The following is a 24,687-nucleotide window of genomic DNA, read 5'->3' on the forward strand; positions in this document are numbered from 1 at the left end:
TTCTGAGATCCTGTAACTTATATCCCAAACGATCAACTCTGAACTTTAAGGCCTATTAAAGACCATTCCCCCCCCACACACACACACATACTTTTTATTCAGTGTTTAACAACCCATCCATGACTTGAGGCTTGAGAGAAAAGGAGAGTAGTAACAAAAAAGGGAAGAATAAAAGTAAGAAGGAAGAAGAAAAAGAAAGAAGGGAAGCTGAGGAAGTCAAGAGAGTGAGAAAATTACCACCTCAGGGATCTCAAGGTAGCAAGATCTTAGCAAAGCCATAAAGTAGACAGAATTTTCCTCTTATCTCCTAAAATGTTACTATATACTTTTGGGAGCAGGTCTATCATCCATTTCCTTTTTTAATCCTTTTTTTTTCTTTGTATAAGGTAATTAGGGTTAAGTGACTTGCCCAGGGTCACACAGCTAGGAAGTGTTAAATGTCTGAGGCCAGATTTGAACTCAGACTGACTCCAGAACTAGTGCTCTAATCACTGCAACATCTAGCTGCCTCAATCCATTTTCTACTAACTTAGTACTGAATCTGTTAGATCTAGAACCAGGCACTTCCTCTCTATTTTAGTTGCTTTTCTAAAATGAGGGAATTGGACTAGATCTTTAGGGTCCCTTCCCAGTTTGAAATATTATGGTTCTGGGATATAAAAGCAAGTGCTATGTGCTAATTAAAGTTTTCATATTATTATTCTTTGGGAAATGATGAGCAGGATACTCTCAGAAAACCCTGAAAAGTCCTCCTCGAACCCAAGCAAAGTGAAACATACTGTGTACAAAGTCATAGTTCTGGGATGATCAACTATGAATGACCTTCATTATTCTCAGCAATACAATGATCCACAACTACTCTGAAGGACTTATAACGAAAAAAATCTTATCCATACTCAGAGAAAGAACCTATTATATCTGAATTCAGATTGAAGCATTTTCTCTCCCTCTCTCTGTCTCTCTTTGTCTCTCTCTGTCTCTTTCTCTGTATTTTTCTTGAGGGTTTTTTTAGGGAGAAGAGCTCTAGATTTTGTTTCACAACTTGACTTTTATGGACATGTTTTGCATAACTTTACATGTATTTTCTTAATAGGAGCTTAGAGTAGGAATAAGGGAGAAGATCTGGAACTCAATGTTTTAAAAAACAAATTTTTAAAAATTGTTTTAACTGTAACTGGGGAAAAATAAAAATGTTTTTTTAAAAAGTTTTCATGTCTAATAATAAATATGATCCCTTTAAGACATTTAAAAATTCTTGAATGAAAAGGATCATAAGTGTAATATGTTCAATTGTAACATTATACATAGGTCTCCATTATTCTCAACAGAGAATACCCACCTCTGACACTTACCTGTGTGGGCTTAAATAAGTCACTTACCTCCTCTAGGTGAGGGTTGGGAGGGACAATGTTGGTATCTGACTGGATAACTTCTAAGGTCCTTTCTAAATCTAAACTCATGACAAGGCTCAGACTAACCTCTCTGTTATGATGCTGGGGTTCACAGTAACAACGTCAGTCTTTGCCCCAACGTCCCCTGTGTACTTCTCTGAGATTGGGGGTAGATTACACCTGCAGAGAAAATGACATAGCAAATTAACATGAAGTAAATGAGTCCCTTTACCCCTTCCTTGCACAACTGCTAGAGACCATCACCAGTAATGACTTTTATCTTTCCAGTGGATTCCTAGAACCCTGATGACTTTGCACAGCTCTGCCTCGCTTCAATATATGCATGAGCCAAAATATTGCCCATTATATGATGTCACTAGTCCTCTTCAAAAAAACAAAGGAAGAATAACAACTACTGGGGATGGGTTGGGAAGGGAGAAGGAAGAAATGAAATAATAATTTCTCACCTAACCATACCACTTTGCAATTTCTTGGACCTCAGTCTGCCCCAAGAAACTCATTATTGGGAAAAGCTCACCATCCTACAAAATCTCATCAGCCTTGGAACTTCACCTAATCATTTCCCTTTCCTCCTTTGATTGGAAAGTGGAGTGAGGAACACTAAAGCCGCCTTTTAAGGAGGAAATTCAGCTAAGTTCAAATATCTCCCTATCACTCAGCTGGCTGTATTACTCTGGACTCCTCTGCCTTTTTTCCCCTCTCTGAGTCTCCTACCTTTCTACTCTCATCCCTTGAGGATAGATACTATCTTTCTTCTTTGCATTTGTCTTGCCTGGGCTTAGCACAATGTCTGGTACATAAGAGACTGGTGTTTATTGACTGACAACCACTTTTTCCTGAGAGGCAGTAAAACATATTAAGTAGGATGCTGGACTTGTAAGTAGGAATACTAAGGTTATTACACTTAAAAGTTGTGTGGCCATAAGCAAAACACTTAATATCTCTGATTCTCATTTTCTTCACCAAATGAAATAATTCATATTAAGAAACCCAAATGAAATAATGCATATAAAATGCCTTGTAAAACTCAAGATCCTATAGAAACATGAATCATTATTATTTATGTATTTTGAGCCTGGCATTATACATCTCCCTCTGAATTTTTTATCTCTTTGGTGGGTCACACTAGTTTACATTTTAGTGGTGAGCTTCTCCTTAAATTGACTGAGTCTTGAATAGTCTTGAATAACACAAAGTCTGTCTCTGGTCCCTATCTGAAGCCAGAACTTCTGCTTCACAAGCAACAAGCACAGGAGAACCTTTAATGAGGATTCTCATTGCAGAAGGCTTAAGTGGAGGACAAGAGGGAGAATCATAAAGTCCCTGATTTGATGCCATGGGGCATTTAAAGACACATTATTAACAAATATTATTCTATTAGATTTCTACTACATAGCTTATGGTGCCACAGAGAGATAACAAGATGGAGCAGAGATCATGAACAAGGATGCAGAAGACCTGATCTAAGTGCAAGTTTGTCATTTAACTCTTTGTGTTTCAGTTTCCTCATGTCTAAAATGGGGATAAGGATTATAAATTATACTTGTATGGTACTTAAAGGCTCACAGGGCACTTACAACAAACACACATTGGAATGGGTAGAAAAAGCAATTTTACTCCAATATGCAGATAGCAAAACAAACTGAGGCTCATAGATACAAGTTATCATCCTGAATCATCTTTTTCCTGTCACAGTAAAACTAGAGAAAATTATTTTAACTAGTCACCCTCTTTTTTCCTACCACATCCCATTCAAGAGTTTCTCAAACTTTTGCATTCTGGCTTCTGACTTTATTATTGGACTAAAGCTGTTCTCTCTGAGGCTATCACAGATATTTATTCACACCAATGTCTCTTTTTCAGTTTTTGTCCTACTTGACATTTATGGGACATTTCATACAGACAAATACATCCACATTCTTTCTTCCTTTGACTTTTTTTGTTGCTTCAGTTATATCCAACTCTTTGTGAGCCCATTTGGTTTTTCTTGACAAAGGCTTCAGAGTGATTTGCCATCTCCTTCTCCAACTCATTTTACAAATGAAGAATTGAGGCAAACAGGGTTAAGTGACTTGATCAGGGTCACCCAAGGTAAAAAGTTTCTGAGGCAAGATTTGAACTCAGGAAGATGAGCGTCCTTGACTCCAGGTCCAATGCTTTTGTCCACTGTGCCACCTAGCTGAGCCACTTTGATTTCTAGGACACTGCTGTTTCTCAGTTCTCCTATTTGATTGATCCTTCTCCTTTGATATTTATCTTCTATCTATCAAAGCTTTATCTTGAGACTTCTGTTCTTCCTCTACAGATCTCTGGTTCTTTGCTGTGAGGAATTGTTGAGAGGAAAAAAAAAAAAAACTTCCAAGCAATTGGGTCTATAAAACCACTGTTAGTGTGTTATTTGTTCTTTATTTTTGAAGAGGATCAATGACATCACATAATGAGCAATTGACTTATGCATGAATTGGATTTAAGTGAGGCAGAGTTGTACCAAAAAATCATCAGTCTTATTCTCTCTTCCAAAATCACTGAAGTCAATGGCAAGAGAAAAGTCAGGATGACTAGAGATGGCTGGGATACAGTGAATGCCCTTGATGTCTTCAAGGTCTGACCAAGCTCTAAGCATATCACAGTGCCCACTTCAGCTGTCTTCATGGACATTGGAAAAAATTGTTCTCATTCACCCATTCCACTAGAAGAAGTTTGCACATGCTTGAGTAGACATTCCCTAACTTACATATGGGTTTTAGGCTTGTTGATTAGCTTTAATCTGGTTTAACTCATCTTCCAAGAGAGTTTACTGAGGTGTAGTGACTACATACAGCTTTTTGGAGCCACAAGTGAGAATTGAGTGCCAGAAAGGCATCAAAGGTAGAAGAACAGCCCTTAAAATGGCTCAGCAAGCCCCCCATCCAAGGTGTTAGTCTTATTTGCACACCCCTCACAGAATCATGATGCAGAACTTAAGAGTCCTCTGCTTCTGTTCGTTAGCATGCCTTCACCCTCTCCCTTCTTTACTACCAGTAACTTGAATTTTCCACTGGTAAAACTGCTATTATGACTTTCCCAATAAAAAAAAACAAGCAGAAAACTGTTGCTGGGGGTGAGAACTGTAAAATATAAAAGTCTCAGGATGTGAGAGTCTTGGCTGAGAACCCTGCCTCATATTTCACTGAAAAAAAGAGACTATTTGCCAAGAGCTCCTTCTTTTCTCCTCCTCCTCATCTCACATTACTCAGATACCTTCTGTTAATATCTTCCCTTTCACCCATGTCTCACATGAAGAGGTGGCCCCTTCTTGCCCAGAGCAATCCCTCTACATTTATCCCACTGAATTCTGTTCTTCAAGGAGTTTGCCTCTTCATCATCCCTCCTCCCATTTATCTTCAATCTCTTCCTATTTACTGTTTGCTTTCCTACTGATTACAAACATTCCTATGTCTCCTCCATCCTCCAACAAAAAAAAAATCCCTCATTTGATCCATATATTTCAACTAGTTATTGTCCCAAATTTCTCCCTTTTTTTGCTAAATGCCTTGAGCAGAACATCTGCAGTGAATGCTTCCACTTCTTTTTCTCTTGGTCTCTTCTTAAAGACTCTACAATCTGTCTTCTAATTTCTTGAGTTTTTTTTTCGCTTTTTGTATTTTTTTTTTTTTGCTGAGACAATTGGGATTAAGTGACTTGCCCAGGATCATAACAGCTATGAAGTGTTAAGTGTCTAAGACCAGATTTGAACTCAGGTCCTCCTGACTTCAGGTCTGGTGTTCTATCCACTGTACCACCTTAATGTCCGTTTAATTTCATTTTTCATCCAAAACTATTTTCTTCTAAGTTATCAGTGATTTTTCAATTGCCAAGTCTTATAACCTTTTCTCAACATTATGTTTCTTAACCTCTCAGCAGTCTTCAACAGCATAAACACCACCTTCTCCTTGATTTTCTCTTCTCTTCAGGTTTTACATTAGTGTATCCCGATTTTTTTCCATATCTAATTAACCATTCTCTCCTTTATTGGAGCTTCATCCAAATCACAATTGCCAGTGGTGTATATCCCATAAAGTTCTGTCCTAAACCCTTTATTTTATTATTACTTATATGATAATCTCATTAGCTCTCATAAGTTCCCAGTTATCATCTCTATGCTAATGATTTTCATATCTACTTATCCAGCCCTAACCTCTCTACTAATCTCCAGTTTCTCATCTCCAGCTCCTATTGGATTTATCAGGTTGGATGTCCCAAATACATCTTAAGTTTAGCATGTCCAAAACTGAACTCATGACTTTATCTTCTTCAAAATGTCCCCATTAGTCAAGGATACCTCCAATCTCCCAGTCCCTCAAAACTGAAAAACATACCTTTGTACCTCCTATAGTCACTCTGTTGTCAAATCCTGTTGTCCTTACTTTTATAATTTCCTTTTTTTTTCCTTCTTCTCTCTCCTGACACTGCCACCTTGGTGCATTCTGGTGCAAGCCCCCCTCACCTCCCACCTGGACTATAGTCATGACTTGATGGTTGGTCTCCCTCATATAAGTCTCTTCCTACAATATTCCACTGTCAAAGTGATCTTCCTAAAGCAGAGATCTAACTTTGTCACTCTCTGACTCAATAAACTTCAGTGGTTCCTTATCACTTCCAGGTGTAAGGTACAACATTATCCAATTTACAAGAAAAACCACTGAGGTAGGGCTCTGAGCCATTAATCAAGTATTAAAGGGATTAAATCCTTTTGATGAATGGGATCTCAGATCCTTCTCATGATCTGAGATGTTTCCTTTCCCCAGACCTTATTTTCATGAGGCTTGCTACCCAGACATCAGAAGAGGCAAAGTAAAAAAGTTTCATTGGTTGGTAAACTTTGCATAAAGACTTCGTGGAGGGCCAGAAATAATGCATTAACCCAAGTAGTCACTTGATGGGCAAAGCAAGGGCAAGAACATTATGATTAAATAGTCATAAGATGGACCCCTCCTCATAATGAGCAAGAGGGTGGTCCGGAAATACAAAACATAATTGGGGAACTTTCCATATCACATCAAGATATCCCCACCCACTTCAGGTTTGGTCATCAGCATTCTTGTGGTTATGCAAGTGAATTTTATAAGTAGTAAATAATAAACAGTGAATTTATAAGTTTTAAACTCTGAGGCCTACTATAGAATCTATCTTATCTTATACCCATATATCTGTAAATATGTATTACTATGTTATTCTTATATTAATATTGCTTGATAAAACTGACTAAATGTATATTAGTAGATAAGTATACCATTGATAATTGCTATCAATCTATGGACCCAAACTTAACACCATATACCAAGATAAGATCAAAATGGGTCCATGATTTAGGCATAAAGAATGAGATAATAAATAGATTAGAGGAACAGAAAATAGTCTACCTCTCAGACCTGTGGAGGAGGAAGGAATGTATGACCAGAGGAGAACTAGAGATCATTATTGATCACAAAATAGAAGATTTTGATTACATCAAACTAAAAAGTTTCTGTACAAACAATACTAATGCAAACAAGATTAGAAGGGAAGTAACAAACTGGGAAAATATTTTTACAGTGAAAGGTTCTGATAAAAGTCTCATTTCCAAAATATATAAAGAATTGATCTTAATTTATAAGAAATTAAACCATTCTCCAATTGATTAATGGTCAAAGGATATGAACAGACAATTCTCAGATAATGAAATCGAAACTATATCCACTCATATGAAAGAGTGTTCCAAATCACTACTGATCAGAGAAATGCAAATTTAGACAACTCTGAGATACCACTACACACCTGTCAGATTGGCTAAGATGAAAGGAACAAATAATGATGATTGCTGGAGGGGATGTGGGAAAACTGGGACATTAATACATTGTTGGTGGAGTTGTGAAAGAATCCAGCCATTTTGGAGAGCAATCTGGAACTATGCTCAAAAAGTTATCAAACTGTGCATACCTTTTGATCCAGCAGTGCTACTACTGGGCTTATATCCCAAAGAACTACTAAAGAGGGGAAAGGGACCTGTATGTGCCAAAATGTTTGTGGCAGCTCTTTTTGTTGTAGCTAGAAACTGGAAGTTGAATGGATGTCCATCAATTGGAGAATGGTTGGGTAAATTATGGTATATGAAGGTTATGGAATATTATTGCTCTGTAAGAAATGACCAGCAGGAGGAATACAGAGAGGCTTGGAGAGACTTACATCATCTGATTCTGAGTGAAATGAGCAGAACCAGAAGATCACTGTACACTTCAACAACAATACTGTATGAAGATGTATTCTGATGGAAGTGGATATCTTCAACATAAAGAAGATCCAACTCACTTCCAGCTGATCAATGATGGACAGAAACAACTACACCCAGAAAAGGAACACTGGGAAGTGAATGTAAATTGTTAGCACTACTGTCTATCTACCCAGGTTACTTATACCTTCGGAATCCAATACTTAACGTGCAACAAGAAAATTGGATTTACACACATGTATTGTATCTAGGGTATACTGTAACACATGTAAAATGTATGAGATTGCCTGTCATCTAGGGGAGGGAGTAGAGGGAGGGAGGGGAAAATCTGGAAAAATGAATACAAGGGATAATGTTATAAAAAAAATTACTCATGCATATATACTGTCAAAAAATGTATAATTATAAAATTAATTTTAAAAAAGATAATTGCTATTAATCTTTACTTCTATGGAATCTCACTTAACTAATTAATACTGATGGGAATAAAACAGAGATCCAATAAATCATTTTTCTCATAAGGACAAACACAAAAACCTATTGTATGCCATTCAAAGCCTTTCCACATCCCACCCCAATCTCCACCTTTCCAGTGTTCTTAGGTGCTTCTATATGCTCTGTGATGCAGTGACACTGGCCTCCTTGCTATTCCTTATACAAAACACTTCATCTCCCAACTCTGGGCATTTTCCCTGGTTTTTTCCCATTACTGGGATACCCCGACCCCTCTTTCAACTCCTCCTTCAATTCCCAGCTTAAACTATCATCTTCTACAAGAAGATATTCCCAAATCCCCCTTAATGCTAGTGTTTTCCCTTTATGGATTGTGTTCAGTTTATCCTGTAGAGCCTATTTAAATATAGTTGTTTCACATATTGCTTTACTCATTAGATCACAGGATCCTTGAGATAAGAAACTATCATTTTTGCCTTTTTTTTAGCATCACCAGTGCTAAGAAAGAGAAGAAAGACCAACCTCTGGAGATAAAAAAAGAAAAACCAAACGTTTCCTGTCCTTGACAAGCTTACATTCTATAACTGCTGTGGTCATCCCTGCCTTAGTAGCCTCAACAACTGACCTGCCTCCCTCTTTTTTTTTTACAATTTTTAAATTAATTTTATAATTATAATATTTTTGACAGTGCATATGCATAGGTAATTTTTTACATTATCCCTTGTACTCCCTTCTGTTCTGAATTTTCCCCTCCATCCCTCCACCCCCTCTCCTAGATGGCAGGGATTCCCATACATATTAAATATGTTATAGTATATCCTAGGTACAATATATATGTGCAGAACCACATTTTTTTGTTGTTGTTGTTGTTGCAAAGGAAGAATTGGATTCAGAAGGTAAAAATAACAGTTTACACTCATTTCCCAGTGTTCCTTTTTTGGGTGTAGCTGATTCTGTCCATCATTGATCAATTGGAATTGGATTAGCTCTTCTCTATGTAGAAGATATCCACTGCCATCAGAATACATCCTCATACAGTATTGTTGTTGAAGTGTATAATGATCCCCTAGTTCTGCTCATTTCACTCAGCATCAGTTGATGTAAGTCTCTCCAAGCCTCTCTGTATTCCTCCTGTTGATCATTTCTTACAGAACAATAATATTCCATAACATTCATATACCATAATTTATTCAGCCATTCTCCAATTGATGGGCATCCATTCATTTTCCAGTTTCTAGCCACTACAAAAAGGGCTGCCACAAACATTTTCTGCCTCCTTCTTTAAACTGTGATCTTCCACCCTCCCTATGCTTGCCATGTGAATTTTATTCTGAATCAATGGGAGAAATGAACATATAAGAAAAATCAGAGCTCAAGAAGATAAAGGACAGCATCTTACTCCTTCCCAAAGGAGTTCTACCACAAGCTCCATTCCTAGGGGAGGAATGAAAGGGGACAAACACCTCAACTGACCTCTTGTTCCAGATAAATTCAATAAACTTTAATCAAGGAAGAACCACTGGGAAGAATTAGGTTACTTGCAATGTGACTACAAGTAATGAGGTAATCCAGAATTGTATGAGGCTGTGAGCTCTGAGGAGTAAATAGTGGATCCATTTCAACTTTCTAATAGTGCTTCCCTATCTTATGATCTCAGGGTCCAAGAAAACAAGTTCTCCACAATAAATGTAGGCTTACTTCTGCATCTTCACTGACTCTGGACCTGTTGTATACTGACCGTATCCAAAATGAAGCTCATTATTTACCCTTTAAATTCCTCCCAATATCTCTATTACTTCAAGGATATGATACCACTGTCCTAGGGGAGCTAGGTGATAACAGTGGAGAGAGCACTGGGTCTGAAATCAGGAAGAACTGAATTCAAATCTGGCCTCAGACACTAGCTGTGTGACCTTGAATAAGCCAATCCTATTGCCTCAGTTTTCTCATCTGTAAAATGAGCTGGAGAGGAAAATAGTGAACCACTCTTCCAAGAAAACTGCAAATGAAATTATCAAGAGTTGGATACTGAACAAATGGAACAACTGAACAACAAATCTGCTATCCTCCCAGTCACTCAGATTTGTAACCATGGAATTATCCTTGGCCCTTCTTCTCCTTCATACTTAATCAGTCTCCTTTCACATTACAACCTAATTCAGGCCCCTTTTATTTCTTGCCTGGACTATCACAATAACCCCCTAACTGTATTTCTTATTTCCAGTTTCTCCCCACCTCCAAGCTGTCTTCCACACAGCTGCTAAAATAATCTTCCTGAGGCACAAATCAGACCATGACATTCCCTGCTTAAAACTCTTCCTTTGCTCCCTGATAGCTCTAGGACAAACTGCCAACTCTTCAGCCTGGCATTTAAAGCCCTCCACAATCTGGCTCTGACCTATCTTTCTGGACTAATTCCATATGACTCCCCTTCATGCATTCTATGTTTCTGCCAAACTGACCTATTTGCTATTTTCTGAATTTGACATTCTGTGCTTTCAATTCTGCTATCCCCATGTGAGGAATGAACTTACTCCTCAACCAACCCTCTCCTCAGTCCTTATCCTCCTTCTAGGCTCAACTCAGGGCCATTTAAGTCTTTCCTGATTCTCCCAGTAATTAATATTTTCTTGCTCTTAAGTTATTTTGTGTTATATACTTTTAGGAGACAAGCTCCCTAAGGGCAGGGACTATATCATTTCCAAGTTTTTTTATGTCCATAATGTAATATAAAATCTGGAATATGTTTTCTTTGTTGGGGACTGTTATTTCATTGGTATAAGGACCTGCTGGTGAGGAAAACTCCCACTTGCCATTGGAATCATACAGAGTCACTTGGGGAATTGAGATTAAATAACTGATCCAGGGTCACAGTAAGTGTCAGATGTAACAGTGGAACTCAGGTCTTCCTGATTGTGAGGCAGGGTCTCCAGTCACAATGATAACATGCTGCCTCTCCATCTTGTAAGTGCTTAATAAATGTGTGTTGAGTTGAGAAAATAAGTTAGCAAGTGTGAGAATCAGCCAATGAGCTCAGATGTCCTGAATTAAAGTTCAGCAATCATTTGGCCATACTATAGAAATTATTGTTAAAAAAAAAAAAACTATAAATTAATCAGTCAATTGATTAGAGAAATGCAAATTAATTCACCTCTAAGGTACCACCTTAAACCTCTCAGATTGGCTATGACAGGAAAAGATAATGATGAATATTGGAGGGCATGTGGGAAAACTGGGACACTGATACATTGTTGATGGAACTGTGACCGAATCCAACTATTCTGGAGAGCAACCTGTAACTGTAACCAAAGGGCTATAAAACTGCATACTTTTTGATCCAGCAGTGCCATTACTGATTCTGTATCCCAATAATATCATAAAGTAGAAAAAGAACCCACATGTGCAAAAATGTAACAGCTCTTTTTGTAGTAACAAAAAATTGGAAAATGAGTAGATATCCATCAATTGAGGAATGGCTGAATAAGTTGTGGTATATGAAGATAATGGAATATTGTTCTATTAAAAAAATGACAAACAAGCTGATTTTTAAAAGGTCTGGAAAGATTTATATGAACTGATGCTGAGTGAAACAAGCAGAACCAAGAATAAATTGTACACAGTAACGGCAAGAATGTGCAATGATCAACTATGAAAGACTTGATTCTCAGTGCCTCAGTGATCCAAGGCAATTCCAATAGACTTTGGACAGAAAATGCCATCTGTATCCAGAAAAAGAATTATGGAGATTGAATGTAAATCAACACATGCTATATTCAACATATGCTATATTCATTTCTTTTTTTTCTGTTTTTTTATCTCTCTCCTATGGTTTTTCCCTTTTGCTCTGATTTTTCTCCCCCAACATGATTCATAAAGCAATATGTGTTAAAATAAAATAAAATAAAATAAATTTTTAAAAATAAATTAAAAACTGCAAAAAAATTAATGTCAGTTTACAAACTTTGAGTATACATTAACTATAAACTATTGTCCAGATATAACAGATTATTCTTATATCTCACTACTATGATCAATCATCTTTCTTCATTGGGTCCTCAAATAGGTAGCAGGGATCACATGATCTCTAGTTAACAGCTAAAGAAACTGAGTCCTAGGGAGGAGTAGCCACAATGAAACACTTGCAAACCTGGGACTTGAATCCAGATCTTCTGAAGATCAGGTTTAGTCTGATTATGATAAGTGCAGTCAAAAGACTGGGTTCAAGGCTTACTATCTGTGTGATCTCGGGCAAGTCATTTAACCACCCTAATCAATAAAAAATATGGTTGGCCTAAATGGCCTCTGAGGCCCTTTTCAGTTCTACGCTAACAATTCCATGAACTCATCCATTCTTTTGTTTCCAGAAAGCAACCTTTCCCTCATAGATTTTTTTGAACACTTCTTGGGAGGTTTTTATTTTGCATTTATCTTGTCTGTATCTTCTCCCAATTACATCATAGGTTCACATTATAAAATCCTTGAAAGCAGGCCCTATGTTTTATCAATCTTTTCTATCCCTACGGCCTAGTACCCAGCCTCCACAAAATAGATGCTTAGTAAAATTTTTAATTAAAAACAACACTTCAGGAAGGTGGATTTCTCTTCTTAAGAAAAATTCCCCAAAAGACTAGAAAGACTTACATGAACTCATGCTGAGTGAAGTGAGGAGGACCAGGAGAACTTATACACAGTAACAATAACACTGTGTGGTGACCAATTGTGATAGATTTAGTAATAGAGTAATCTCAGTAATAGTGATTCAAAGACAATCCCAATAGACTTGGAATGGAAAATGCCATCCTCATCCAGAGAGAACTATGGGGACTGAAAATAGATGGAAGCATACTGTTTTCACCTTTTTTTGTTCACTTTTTCTTTCTTGTGATTTTTTTTTCCTTTTTGGTCTGATTTTTCTTCACAATTTATTTAAATATATTTCATGATTGTATGTTTATAACCTATATCAGATTACTTGCTATCTTGGGAATAGAGGAGGTAAGGGGGGAAAATTTGGAACTTAAAATCTTATAAAAATGAATGCTGAAACCTATCTTTACATGTAATTGGAAAAATAAAATATTATTGCAAAAAAACAAACAAAAGAAAATCTCCCGGGAAAGAGATTTTGCTTGTTCTTAATTCAGTATATATTTACAGATTCTGTGTTTGCTATTATTTTAGAGAAATCATTCTCTTTTTTCCCATTTAATTTTTTTGAAACTGGGTTTCCCTATATCTCCCAGGCTGGAAGTATAATGCCCATTCACAGAACCAATCCCACTGCTGATTGGCATTTCTGACCTGGGCCAGTTCATATCTCCATAGGTACTGGTACCTATGGTACTCTAGTACCCTCCTCCCCCATTTCCAGAGGTTTACTATGCCAGGGTTAGTGCAGACACCCCAACCAGCTTTAGCCCTACTCCCAAAGTGAGGTGATCCACCAAGTCTCAGCCTCCCCAGTAGCAAAGGTTCTGGGAATATGCCAGCACACCCAGACTTAAAGGAATCATTTTTAACCACTTGAGCCTCTGAAGATGTCTCTTGGGCTACAAGGATCAAGTACCCAAGGGCAGAAAGCATCTTTCTGCCATCATTGGTAAGAGAGGTCTAGCACCAGCAGCTGGTGAGCAGATCACAACTAACTCCCTGTTTCCAAGAACAAAGCAAGGACAGCTTGCAGCTTCTGTTCCTTTAGAAACAGGAGGCTCCCTGTTCCTGTAGCCAAGAGCCAAGAATATTCACATACAAACTCATTCTCAGGCAAAGAGCAAAAGGAGACCTGCTAGCAAGTTACCATTCTTGTGACATCTGGAGAAAAGCCAAGAGACGCCTCCCCTCCCCAACACACACACACACACACACACACACACACACACCCCTCGGGAACCTTCACCACTTGAAACTGTTACATGTTTCATCAAAAATCTCTCCCTGTAATCAGTCCTGGTAACAATATGCTCTAGGAAGGTGGAGAAAGGGAGGGATTATTTTCCCCCAGAATTAACAGCTAACTCAAATGTTTCTGATTTTCAAGTGTGATTTGGATGTGAATTTTTTTCATCTTTTTTTTTTTAATCTGCCAGATGTGGAACAGAGTTGCACAGTCACAGTTATGTGTAGATAATTGAGGAAAGAAAATCTGCCTCTGTCTGCAGTCTTCAGATGACTGAGCAAAGGGGTTTATTTTTGGTTTTGGTTTTTAATTTTTGACTCATTGGGCATTTAACGCTTTTTATACCTACCAAGTGGTCCCCAGGGTAGACATTTAGCCATTATTGTATAGATTGTCTTTGGGGACCCTCCAATAGATTTCCATACTACATTGCCTTGGACCTGTCCTGATGGATCTGATGCCCCAAGGCTACTCTCTGCTACCCATCTGCTTCCACTATGTTCCTCCTCCTTCCTCTCTGGACCAAGGTAACAACTCACAAATCTATATATAAACTGAATTGATGGGAGAGGGCAGGGGACTTCCAAGGTTTCATATGTACAATTTAACGGAGGCTATCTGGAGGTAATAAATAATAGTGGGCTTCTTTTACATACAGCTTTGTTATTGTTGATCAGTGTTTTCACTCATGTCCAACTCTTTGTGACCCCATTTGGAGATTTTTCTTAGCATATAGGTTTGCCATATAGGCTGTTTACAACAACTCCATAAAGTATCTTATATAGTATAAAAGAAAATATTAGTATGTTCATTTTACAGATGAGGAAGTTGAGGTTCAATTCATTTCAATTCAGCAGACATTTATTAAGTTTTATTAATTAAGATTTGTTCATCCTATCATCATCACCATCATCATTATGTGCCAGGCACTGTGTGAGGCATTGAAGCTACAAAGTTAAATATGAAACAATATTTGAATTCAAAGAGTTTTCATTTTAGGGTAAATTGTTTGTCTAAGGTAACACAGCCAAAAAGTATCTGATCTAAGACTTGAAGCAAGGCCCTCTTTCTCCAACTCAATCTCTCTTAACATTTCATCTACAGATGACTCTTATGAGAGGAATTTCATGGAATTCTTTGGGAGGGAAGTAGTGGAGGTAGAATCTGCCCAGGACTGAGAGGGAAAATTAGGAGCAAAATTTCAGTCTCTGACCCTCAAGGAGCTTAAAATCTAATGCCAAGGGGATATGGGGTGAGGGCAAGGGACAGGGGAACAGTATAACATGTAGACAGAGAAATAAAACATAAATTAAATATCCCACATTTATACAGCATTTTAGGATCTACAGATCACTTTCCCACAACTCTGTGAGATAATATAAAATTTATTATAAGCATTTTTAAAAATGAAGAAAATGAGGCTGAGAGATATGTTAATTGATTGGTCAGTGAGTAAGAACCAGGATTTGAAGCTAACTCCCTTGAATCCAGAACAGGTAGGTGATTCAGTGGATAGAGAGCCAGAAATTAGGAAGATTTATCTTCATATATTCAAATCTGGCCTCAGACACTTACTAGTTGTATGATACTTAGCTTTATCTTCCTCAGTTTCCTTATCTGTAACATGAGTCAGAGAAGGACCACTCCAGTATCTTTGCTAAGAAAATCCCAAATGGGGTCATGAAGAGTTGGATATGACTGAAAAGATACCAGATAACAGTTCTTAAATCCAAATCTGGTACTCATTCCATTATACCAAGATGTCAACTGAACCCAAAATATTACAGTGCAAGGTAGAATGTGATAGAAGCAAAGTAGATATCTAGACAAAATGCTCTAGGAAAAGCTGAGAGTTAAGATCACCTTCAGCCAAGAATGGGATCAAGGAAGGCTTCATGAAAGAAGGGGCATGTGAGTTGGGCCTTGAAGGAAGTAACAGATTCCAGCAGAATGAGAGGGAAATGGCAGGGAGTCTGGCCCCAAACATGGAAGATGAAGAGGAGGGAGGGAAATAATCAAAGAAGCATTTTCTCAACATCCATGTGCCAGCACTAAGAGCTTTTCGAATATAAGGTCATTTGATCCTTACAATAAGCCATGGAGGGAGATGCTATGATACTCACTTTACAGTTGAGGAAATAGAGGAAGACAGAAGTTAAGTGACTTGCTCAGGATCACACAGCTAGTATGATGCTAGTTTTGATTCCTGACTCCAGGCCCAGTACTCTATTTACTACCATTTAGCAAAATAGATTAAATAACATCTATTGTTCAGTTTGCCTAAACCATAGAATAAATACATCAAGGGAAAGAATATGAAATAAGGCTAGAAAGAAGGGTCAACTGGAGTGAGATTGTGGAAGGCCTTAAATGTCAAGTGAAACTGTTGCAGAAAAGCAAATTTCAGCTCAGTGTCTAGAATAACTTCATAACAATGGAACTTACCCAAAAGTGAAATAGAAGGAGTGAGGTGCCTATCACTAAATGTCTTCAAGTGGAGGCTACATAATGACTATAAGAATTCTGTAGGCTGGGACCCTATCTTATTTAATTTTTTAATCTCCTCTACCACCTACTACAGTATTTTCCCCACCAAGTAAAATAAAATACATATAATTATAAAGAAAATTGTATTAAAATACAGAAATCAGGTTTTTTTAAATCAAATTCCCAGATCCCAGGTTGAGACATGTGGTTGAAGTTGAATTCATTTCAATTTAGCAGACATATATTAAGGTGGTTTCTTTAAATTAAGATTTATTCATTTATCATCATCATTATCATCATTATGCTCCAGGCACTATGCTAAATATTGAGGCTACAAAGCTAAATATGAAACACATGATCACACATGTGCGAAAATGTTGGTAGCAGCTCCTTTTTTAGTGGCAAGGAACTGGAAATTTAGTAGATGCTCATCAATGGGGGAATGGCTGAATAAATAAATACTATTGTTCTATAAGAAACGATGAGCAGGTTAATTTCAGAAAAGCCTGGAAAGATGTACATGAACTGATGCTACATGAGGTAAACAGAACCAAGAGCACACTATAGATAGTAACAGAAGCATTGTGTGATGCTCAACTGTGATAAATTTAGCTCTTTTCAGCAATGCAGTGATCCAAGACAATTCCATTAGACTTGAGATGGAAAATGTCATCCGCATCCAGAGAAAGAACTATGGAAACTAAATGAGGATTGAAGCTTCATCTTTGCTTTTTTTGTTGTTTTTTTTTCCTTTCTTATGAATTTTCCTTTCTTTTGCAACATTACTAATATGGAAAAATGTTTTAAAAGATTATACATGTATAACCTATAGCAGAATGCTTGCTGCTTGGGAAGGAGAGGTAAAGGAGGGAGAAGGGAAAATTTTGGAACTCACAATCTTACAAAGATGAATATTGAAAATTATCTTTACATGTCTTTGGGGAAAATACTATTAAGCTAAAAAAATTCAATTCAATTTAATTTTTTTTAAAAAATCCTTGGTCATCCCTATGGAACATCTCAGAGAGCCATGAAAAAGCACAAGGGTCCTGAGACTATCTGGGAAACCCCAGAGAAGAGAAAAAGGATGGTTTTTACCGGAACACGAAGTCTGCACTATCAATCTCTCTCCCACATCGGCTGTTCTTCAGGATGCCTCCATTCCCCACAACTGCACACTTCTTAAACTGAGAACGGTTGTACGGCATGTCCTACAGAAAGACAGTGAACAACCAATTAGAATGCCAACAACAATCTATCCCATCTATATCTATTCTTTTCTTTGATCCTCACAAAAGGCCCTGGAAAGATAAGTGGGAAAGACATTATTATCCCATTCTGCAAATGAGGAAATTGAAGCTGTCACTTGTTCAAGGTCAGACAGCCAGTAACAGAGTTGAACCTAAGTAGGTCTTCTCACTGTTCCCCCAGGAGTCTCCCCAATACCCATACTGCTTGTTTCCTGACTAATAATGATAATTGAATTTGGAGTCCCACGTCTTTAGGACGGGTGCAATATGTCCTCCGATCCTACAACCTTTATTCAACTAGGCCAGCCTAGATTCTTTTAAAAAAAAAATCTATGCCCCCAATACACAATGAAATAAAATAGCAAAAATCAGGTTTTTTTCTTCTCAAGATATCCTTATCTTGGCTTTTCTTCATGAGTGTTTCCATATTTTAAATTATTTTCTTTGGTATTTACAATTTTGTAAGATAGATGTCAGCAAATGACATGAGACCCCACCAACAGTAACATGGGAGGTGATTGTGAGGGAAACATGCTGTTGGCAGCAGAGGGGTGTGCCCTGAACCCCTTTTTTGCTTAACAAGTATCACAGGGCTTTGGGAAGAGCAGGATATTGCATGAGAGGACATGGGCTCAAATATGTGTGACTGAACAAGCCACGATGCCTCTCTAGGTCTCAGTTTCTTCATCTGTAAAATGAAAGGTGTGGGGTGGTCAAGACAACCTCTAAGATCACTGTCAGCTCTAGATCTTGTTACCCTCCTTCAGATCCTCAAAGAGAGACAGAGAACATGATCTTGATTATACACCAAAATCAGAGGATTTAAGTGCACAAAAAAGATCAATGCTTTTTGCCCCTTCTTCTAAAAAGACAAGGGCAGAGTGAGTACATCCCATATGAAGCTGGGGAGAAGCATTATTGAAGAATCACTGTTCATGGTCCTTTCTTAAGATCCACTAAAGAAGAACAGGCATTTGAGAATGGCCTTCCCCAGTTCCTAATAATTTAAAGCTACACTAATAAAGCTGGAGCATTTACCACAAAGGAGGTGATAATCAACTTTACTCTACACCCTGGTCAGACCACAGCTGGAACAGTAGATTCAATTTTTGGAGCAATTTTTCTGAGATATAATATAATCAGGATAGGAAAGGATCTGGAAGCCATATTATAGAAGTCTTCACTGAAATAACTGGGGGTCTAATCTGGAGAGGATAACTCTTAGGGAAGATATAATTGCATCTTATCTTCTTACTATTTTCTCTTGAGGACTACCATAGTTCTCTGTACTTAGTAGGTATTTAATATATATTTTTGAAATTGAACTGAATGATAGCTGTCCTTAAAATGAAGAAATATCATGTTGAAAATATAATCAGTTTATTCAATAGGGTATCCAACTATGAAGAATAAGACCAGTGGGACTGTCTACTAAAAGTGTGATCTTGGGCCTATATTTTATGAAAAGATAGATGAGGAAGTTATACTATAGCCCCTATTGTTCTAATTATTTCTAAATCTATGATTTTGTGATCCTAAGGAAGTATGTAATTTTGTCATTGAAATATACTACATACCACCTGAATAGAAAAAAAAAAGAAATAAAATGAGTAGTTTGAAAAAGATATCACAAATCTTGCACAGAAATGTGATAAAGCAATGATAAGTGGCTTCAATTATCCAGACAACTAGTAGAACTCTTTCTGTTTCTATTTGTGTCTGTGTCTGTTTTTCCACTTTCTGCCAAGAGTAGAGAAGCTAAAACCTTCTTGGCATGTCTTGGTGATCATTTCAAATTTCAAGAGTTGGAGGAACCAAAAAGGGAAATTCTATTCTGAATTTGATTCTCACTGATAGGAAAGAACTGATTGCTACAGTAGAAGTGGTGAGAATCTTGGGGAAGAGTGATCATTCCATGCTATACTTTGTGATAGAGAAGAAAAAAACTTGGAAGTAGTTAAATACATATTCTAGATTTAGGGAAAATAGATTTCAAAGGGCTCAAAAGAAAGACAAGTAGGATCTAAGAGCTAAAATGATCAGGGGAGGTAGTGGTGGAACAAGTTGCAGTATATGATAGCAATGAGATACTTTTTGAGCTATAAGAAATGACAAGCAGGATGTCTTCAGAAAAATCTGGAAAGACTTGCATGAACTGATGCAAAGTGAAGTGAGCAAAACCAGGAGAATACTGTACATAGTAATAGCAAGATTATACAATGATCAACTGTAAATGATGGCTATTTTATGCAATACAATTATCCAAAACAATTCCAAAGAACTCATGATGAAAAATATTATCCACCTCCAGAGAAAGAATCAATAGAGTCTGAATGAAGATCAAAGCACACTATTTTTCACTTCATTTTTTTCATGGTTTTTATTGTCTGTATGTTTTCTTTCACAACATAACTAATATGAAAATATGTTTTGCATGAGTACATGTGTATAACATATCAAATTGCTGTCTTAAGGAGGGAAGAGAAGGAGGGGAAAAATATAGAACTCAAAAAACATTTTAATTGTTGGGGAAGAGATAAAATATTATTCAAAACTAATAAAATGCTCTAGGAAAGATAGCTCAAGAAAAAAGGGAGATGCTCAATAATGAAATTCTGAAGACACAAAGAAAAACATTTCCAATGAGAATGTGTGAAGTTCAATTTAGGAAGACCTTTCTTTTTTATTATTAAAGCTTTTTTTTATTTTCAACATAAATAATTTTCAACATCACCTTTGTAAAACCTTCTGTTCCAAATTTTTTCCTCTTCCTTCACCCCACCCCTCCCCTAGATGACAAGTAATCCAATATATGTTAAACATGTGCAATTCTTCTATACATATTTAGAAAGAACTTTCTAACAAGAACTGTCTCATAATAGAATTAACTGTCGCATAACATATTGACTTCCTGTCACTGAGTGGGCAACATGGGAGTTGATAATAACTAAAGAAGATCCATGACACTAGGTAAATGGGGCAATTACAAAATCAGAATTTCAGAACAACCACACTAGAACTCAATGGCTATCTAGTCCAACTTGTCTCCAAATCCCCTTTATAGCATGGTCACCCAGCTTTCACTAGATCAGGGTTTTTTAACTTCTTCCTGAGAAATTTTTATATGATCCTATATATATATATATATATATATATATATATATATATATATATATATATATATATATATATATAATATATATATATATAGCTTTATAGACATATAAATCAAACATTTGCTGATTATAAATCACAATTTCATGATCCCCATATTCAGTTATGAGACCCCATATGGGGGCACAAATCACAGTTTAAGAAGCTGGGCACTATATGATCCCTAATGAGGGAGAAGTGACTGCCTCCAAAAACAATTCATTCCCCTTTTGCACAGTCTAATAGTTAGAAAGTGTCTTCCTTACAACAGGCTTAAACCTGCCTTGATGCAACTTCTATCCATCATTTTCAGTTCTACCTTCCAGGGTCAAGCAATATATGTCTTCTTCTATTTGATAGACCTCTATAAGCCATCATGGCCTCCTTAAATTTTCCCTTATCCTAGCAAATTCCTTCCATGGGTCCCCCAAAGGCATGAATCTTGAGATTCCTCACTCTCCCTCCAGGTCATCTTTCTCTGAATTTCTAAATAAATCCTTCCCAAAATTTATTACACAGAATTGAATAAAATACTTCACCTGCTGCCTGTTTTCACAGTGGGGCTACACAGTATATCCTATATTCTGATACTCTTTCTATGGCAAGCCAAAGTCATACTGGTACCTACTTGTGACGTGTATGGCAAAGGAGAAAAGACTTGAAACACAGAACTAGTTCTGACAACTCAATGGGCTACTCAAGGAGAGACCTCAAGGAGCGTAGGTATCAGAATAACCCCAAAATATTGATATCAAAATATTGGACCATGGGATAGGAATCAAAAGACCCAGGTACAGTTTTGACCTTCAATGATTCTAGGTTCTGATAGCTTTTCTTCTGCATTCTTGGTCTAGGCAAGTTGGGAGAATGAGTGCCTGAGAACAAATTCAAGATACTAGCACTCTCACTGGCAAAGAGTCAGGCTTAAATCTTAGTATAAATTACTTTGGTTTGAAATATAATGAATGCAGTCAGATCCCCAAACTGAGCTGCAGCCTGTTTCTAGGTGATTACTCATCTCCATTGCGCATTTTTCTTGATGGGACAGATGTGGAAACTGCAAATGGAATGGACTCTGGATAGGGTCAGGCCCCCACTGGAACATTTGCCTGGTGGCCTATTGGGAGTGAGGAAGAGAGAAATAGTACCTCAAACTTCAGGGAGTGGAAGAACAAGGTCATCTGTGGAAAAACTACTGCATGGCTCTGCTATTATTGTTTTGCTTTTTTAATCCCAGTGGTATTCTGTTTAAACGTGACAATACACATCCCATATACATCCCAGTCCCCAAGACAAATGATCAATTATTCACACTTGTAGGAAACTGCTCTGCTCAAATCATGAGGCTATTACCCAGGTCACCACTGTTCACTTGATGGATGCCAGCAGACATATCTTTATCCCTAGAAGGAAATGAGATACCCTCATGTTGTCTAGCTTCTATAAACTGACTGAAACATCACTTCTTCTGACTTTGCTAAGTATTTGGGAAGATGCATTTAACTCATCCCTTTCATGTTGCTTTACATCCTCCTTTTCTCTTCCCCCCATCCTATAGCCAAAAATCAAAAACAAAAAAACAACCTCAGTATATTCTGCAGCAGACTTCTTAAACTTTTTTCCCCTAGTCATCACTTTTTCCTGGAGAAACTTTTATATAAATCCAAGTATATAGGTATATAAATTAAGTATACAAATCAAACATTTACTGATAACAAATCATAATTTCACAACCTCCATATTCAATTATAAGATCCCATATGGGATCATGAACCACAGTTTAAAAAGCTGGTTCTACAGGATATGTAAGAGAAGATTTGGAAGCCATCAAAATTTTCTCCTGGCTTCCTGCAAAGGCAGCTGAGGGATCTGAGTTCCAATTCTAGGCACCATAGGACTTGATCACCCTACCCTCCAAAGTCCTACAAAGTACATGGTGATTCTTTGGTGGTAGGTGGCACCATGGTGCACAGTTCTGGTCCTGGGATAAAAAAAAAAAGACTCATATTTCTGAGTTCAAATCCAGCCTCAGACATTTAGGGCTTCAGTTCCCCCTTTGTAAAATGAACTGAAGAAGGAAATGACAAAAATCATTCCAGTATCTTTGCCAAGAAAACCCCAAATAAGGTCACAAAGGGTCAAATACAACTGAAATAAATGAACAAAAATTCCTTCCACAGTTCTAATATCTAAGAAGGTGCCTAGAACTCGGTGTCCTGAACTTTTTGGAAGATGAAGTTGATATTATGGGATATATTTCACAAAATAACATTAGAGAACATTTATTAGGAAGGGGAGAAGAAGAAAAGGAGGGTAAGAAGGAAAAAGAAGATAAGGAAAAGGATGAAAAGAAAGTTTTAAAATACCACCAAAAGCTGTCCCACAGTTATAATGTAAAGAATAAACTTTGACTTTCACTCAGAGTTACTCTTATTCTAAACATAATTCTTACAAACTGGGCTACCTGGTTTCCCAGCCTATAGCAGATTAGGATCAAGATATTGGGGGAAGGGTAGTGCTAGAAGCAGACCAGATGACAGCAATAGAGGTGACAGCTGACAGCAGGGAAAAAGACAGGAAAACTGAAAACAGCAGATCTGTGCTTCTTGTTACAGCAGGCGACCATAATTGATGCTTGGAATGATGACTCTGAATCATCAAGAAAAGGTTAAATTATGTTTGGCATTCTCTGTTGGAGAAGCCAGGACAGCATATAATATATTCGAGAAAGATTTCATTCTAGAATAGTTATAAGAAACAAAATCTGGGCTCCTCAAAGGAATAAGCTTCAATTTAACTAAAAAAAATTATGTATTTTGCAGACTTTAAAGTGATATACATATATGTATGTGTGAATTATTGGTTATGAGTATCATTAGAATACTCATTTTGAATGATGCCAAATAATGAAGTAATACAAAATATATAAATATATTTCTTCCTTGAAGTCTTTCTAGATTAATGGGGATGGGTGAATGGGAAAGATTATTATTCTGTTGTCCCTGCCCTGACTGGTCTCCAGATTCTGCATTGTTATTTTCTCCAAACCTAAAGCTGTCCCAGAGATATAATATAAAGACTGAACTTTAAATTTTACTCAGAGCTACTCACTCTTTTTCTAAACATAATTCTCACAAACTGGGCTACTTGTTTTCCCAGCCCATTCTTTCTACTTCTATCACCATTTGCTTCTACTTTCCAAAAACATATATATTTATTTGCCTCTGTTATGTATATGAAATGGACATTTTACTGCTTTGCTCTCTGTTGGCTTATATTTTGTCATCTATATCTACATTTTTTATATGGGAATTTGTATTATTGTGCCTGTGACTTAATTTTTAAGGTCCTAGAAGGCAATGACCAAATCTATGTTGTGTTCATTGCATGGTATCCTACACAACAACATATACAGTTAGGTGCCTGATAATGGTTTGATAACAGTTATTATGATCTTATCATCATTACTTTTCTCACTGATACAAAAATGGGCATCTTGACCAACCTACAAGGTTTATTCTATACAGTCAACTTTTGGTCAACTGAGATTTACGGAATAGATACATTATAAGTCAAAGAACAAGGTATCAAATTGTATCAAAATGTATCAAATAATGTATCAAAACATGTGTAACCTAGAAAATGACCATTTAGGACCCAAAGAGTGATCATCTGGGGTCAAAAAAATTATCCATAAAATGGACAGCTTAGAATGAACAATGATCAGAAATAATAACTAATGAGGAAATGTAGAGTTGATGCTTATGTCTGGTCCTTTATCCAACACAA

At 37.0% G+C, this 24,687-nt stretch overlaps 1 protein-coding gene across 3 annotated transcripts in view; it reads right to left on the minus strand.

The window, feature by feature from the left end:
- ST8SIA5 (ST8 alpha-N-acetyl-neuraminide alpha-2,8-sialyltransferase 5) overlaps nucleotides 1-24,687 on the minus strand; it is a 135,550-nt gene that overhangs the window by 16,982 nt on the left and 93,881 nt on the right. For all 3 annotated transcript variants that reach the window (XM_074279299.1, XM_074279300.1, XM_074279301.1), the window contains 2 exons: nucleotides 17,594-17,706; nucleotides 1,479-1,571 (listed from right to left, as the gene is read on the minus strand). In XM_074279299.1, coding sequence (XP_074135400.1) covers nucleotides 1,479-1,571; nucleotides 17,594-17,706 — 206 coding nt within the window. The remainder of the gene's footprint in view (nucleotides 1-1,478; nucleotides 1,572-17,593; nucleotides 17,707-24,687) is intronic.

Source organism: Sminthopsis crassicaudata, chromosome 1, assembly GCF_048593235.1.
Source record: "Sminthopsis crassicaudata isolate SCR6 chromosome 1, ASM4859323v1, whole genome shotgun sequence".
In the NCBI taxonomy this organism is placed as follows: domain Eukaryota; kingdom Metazoa; phylum Chordata; class Mammalia; order Dasyuromorphia; family Dasyuridae; genus Sminthopsis; species Sminthopsis crassicaudata.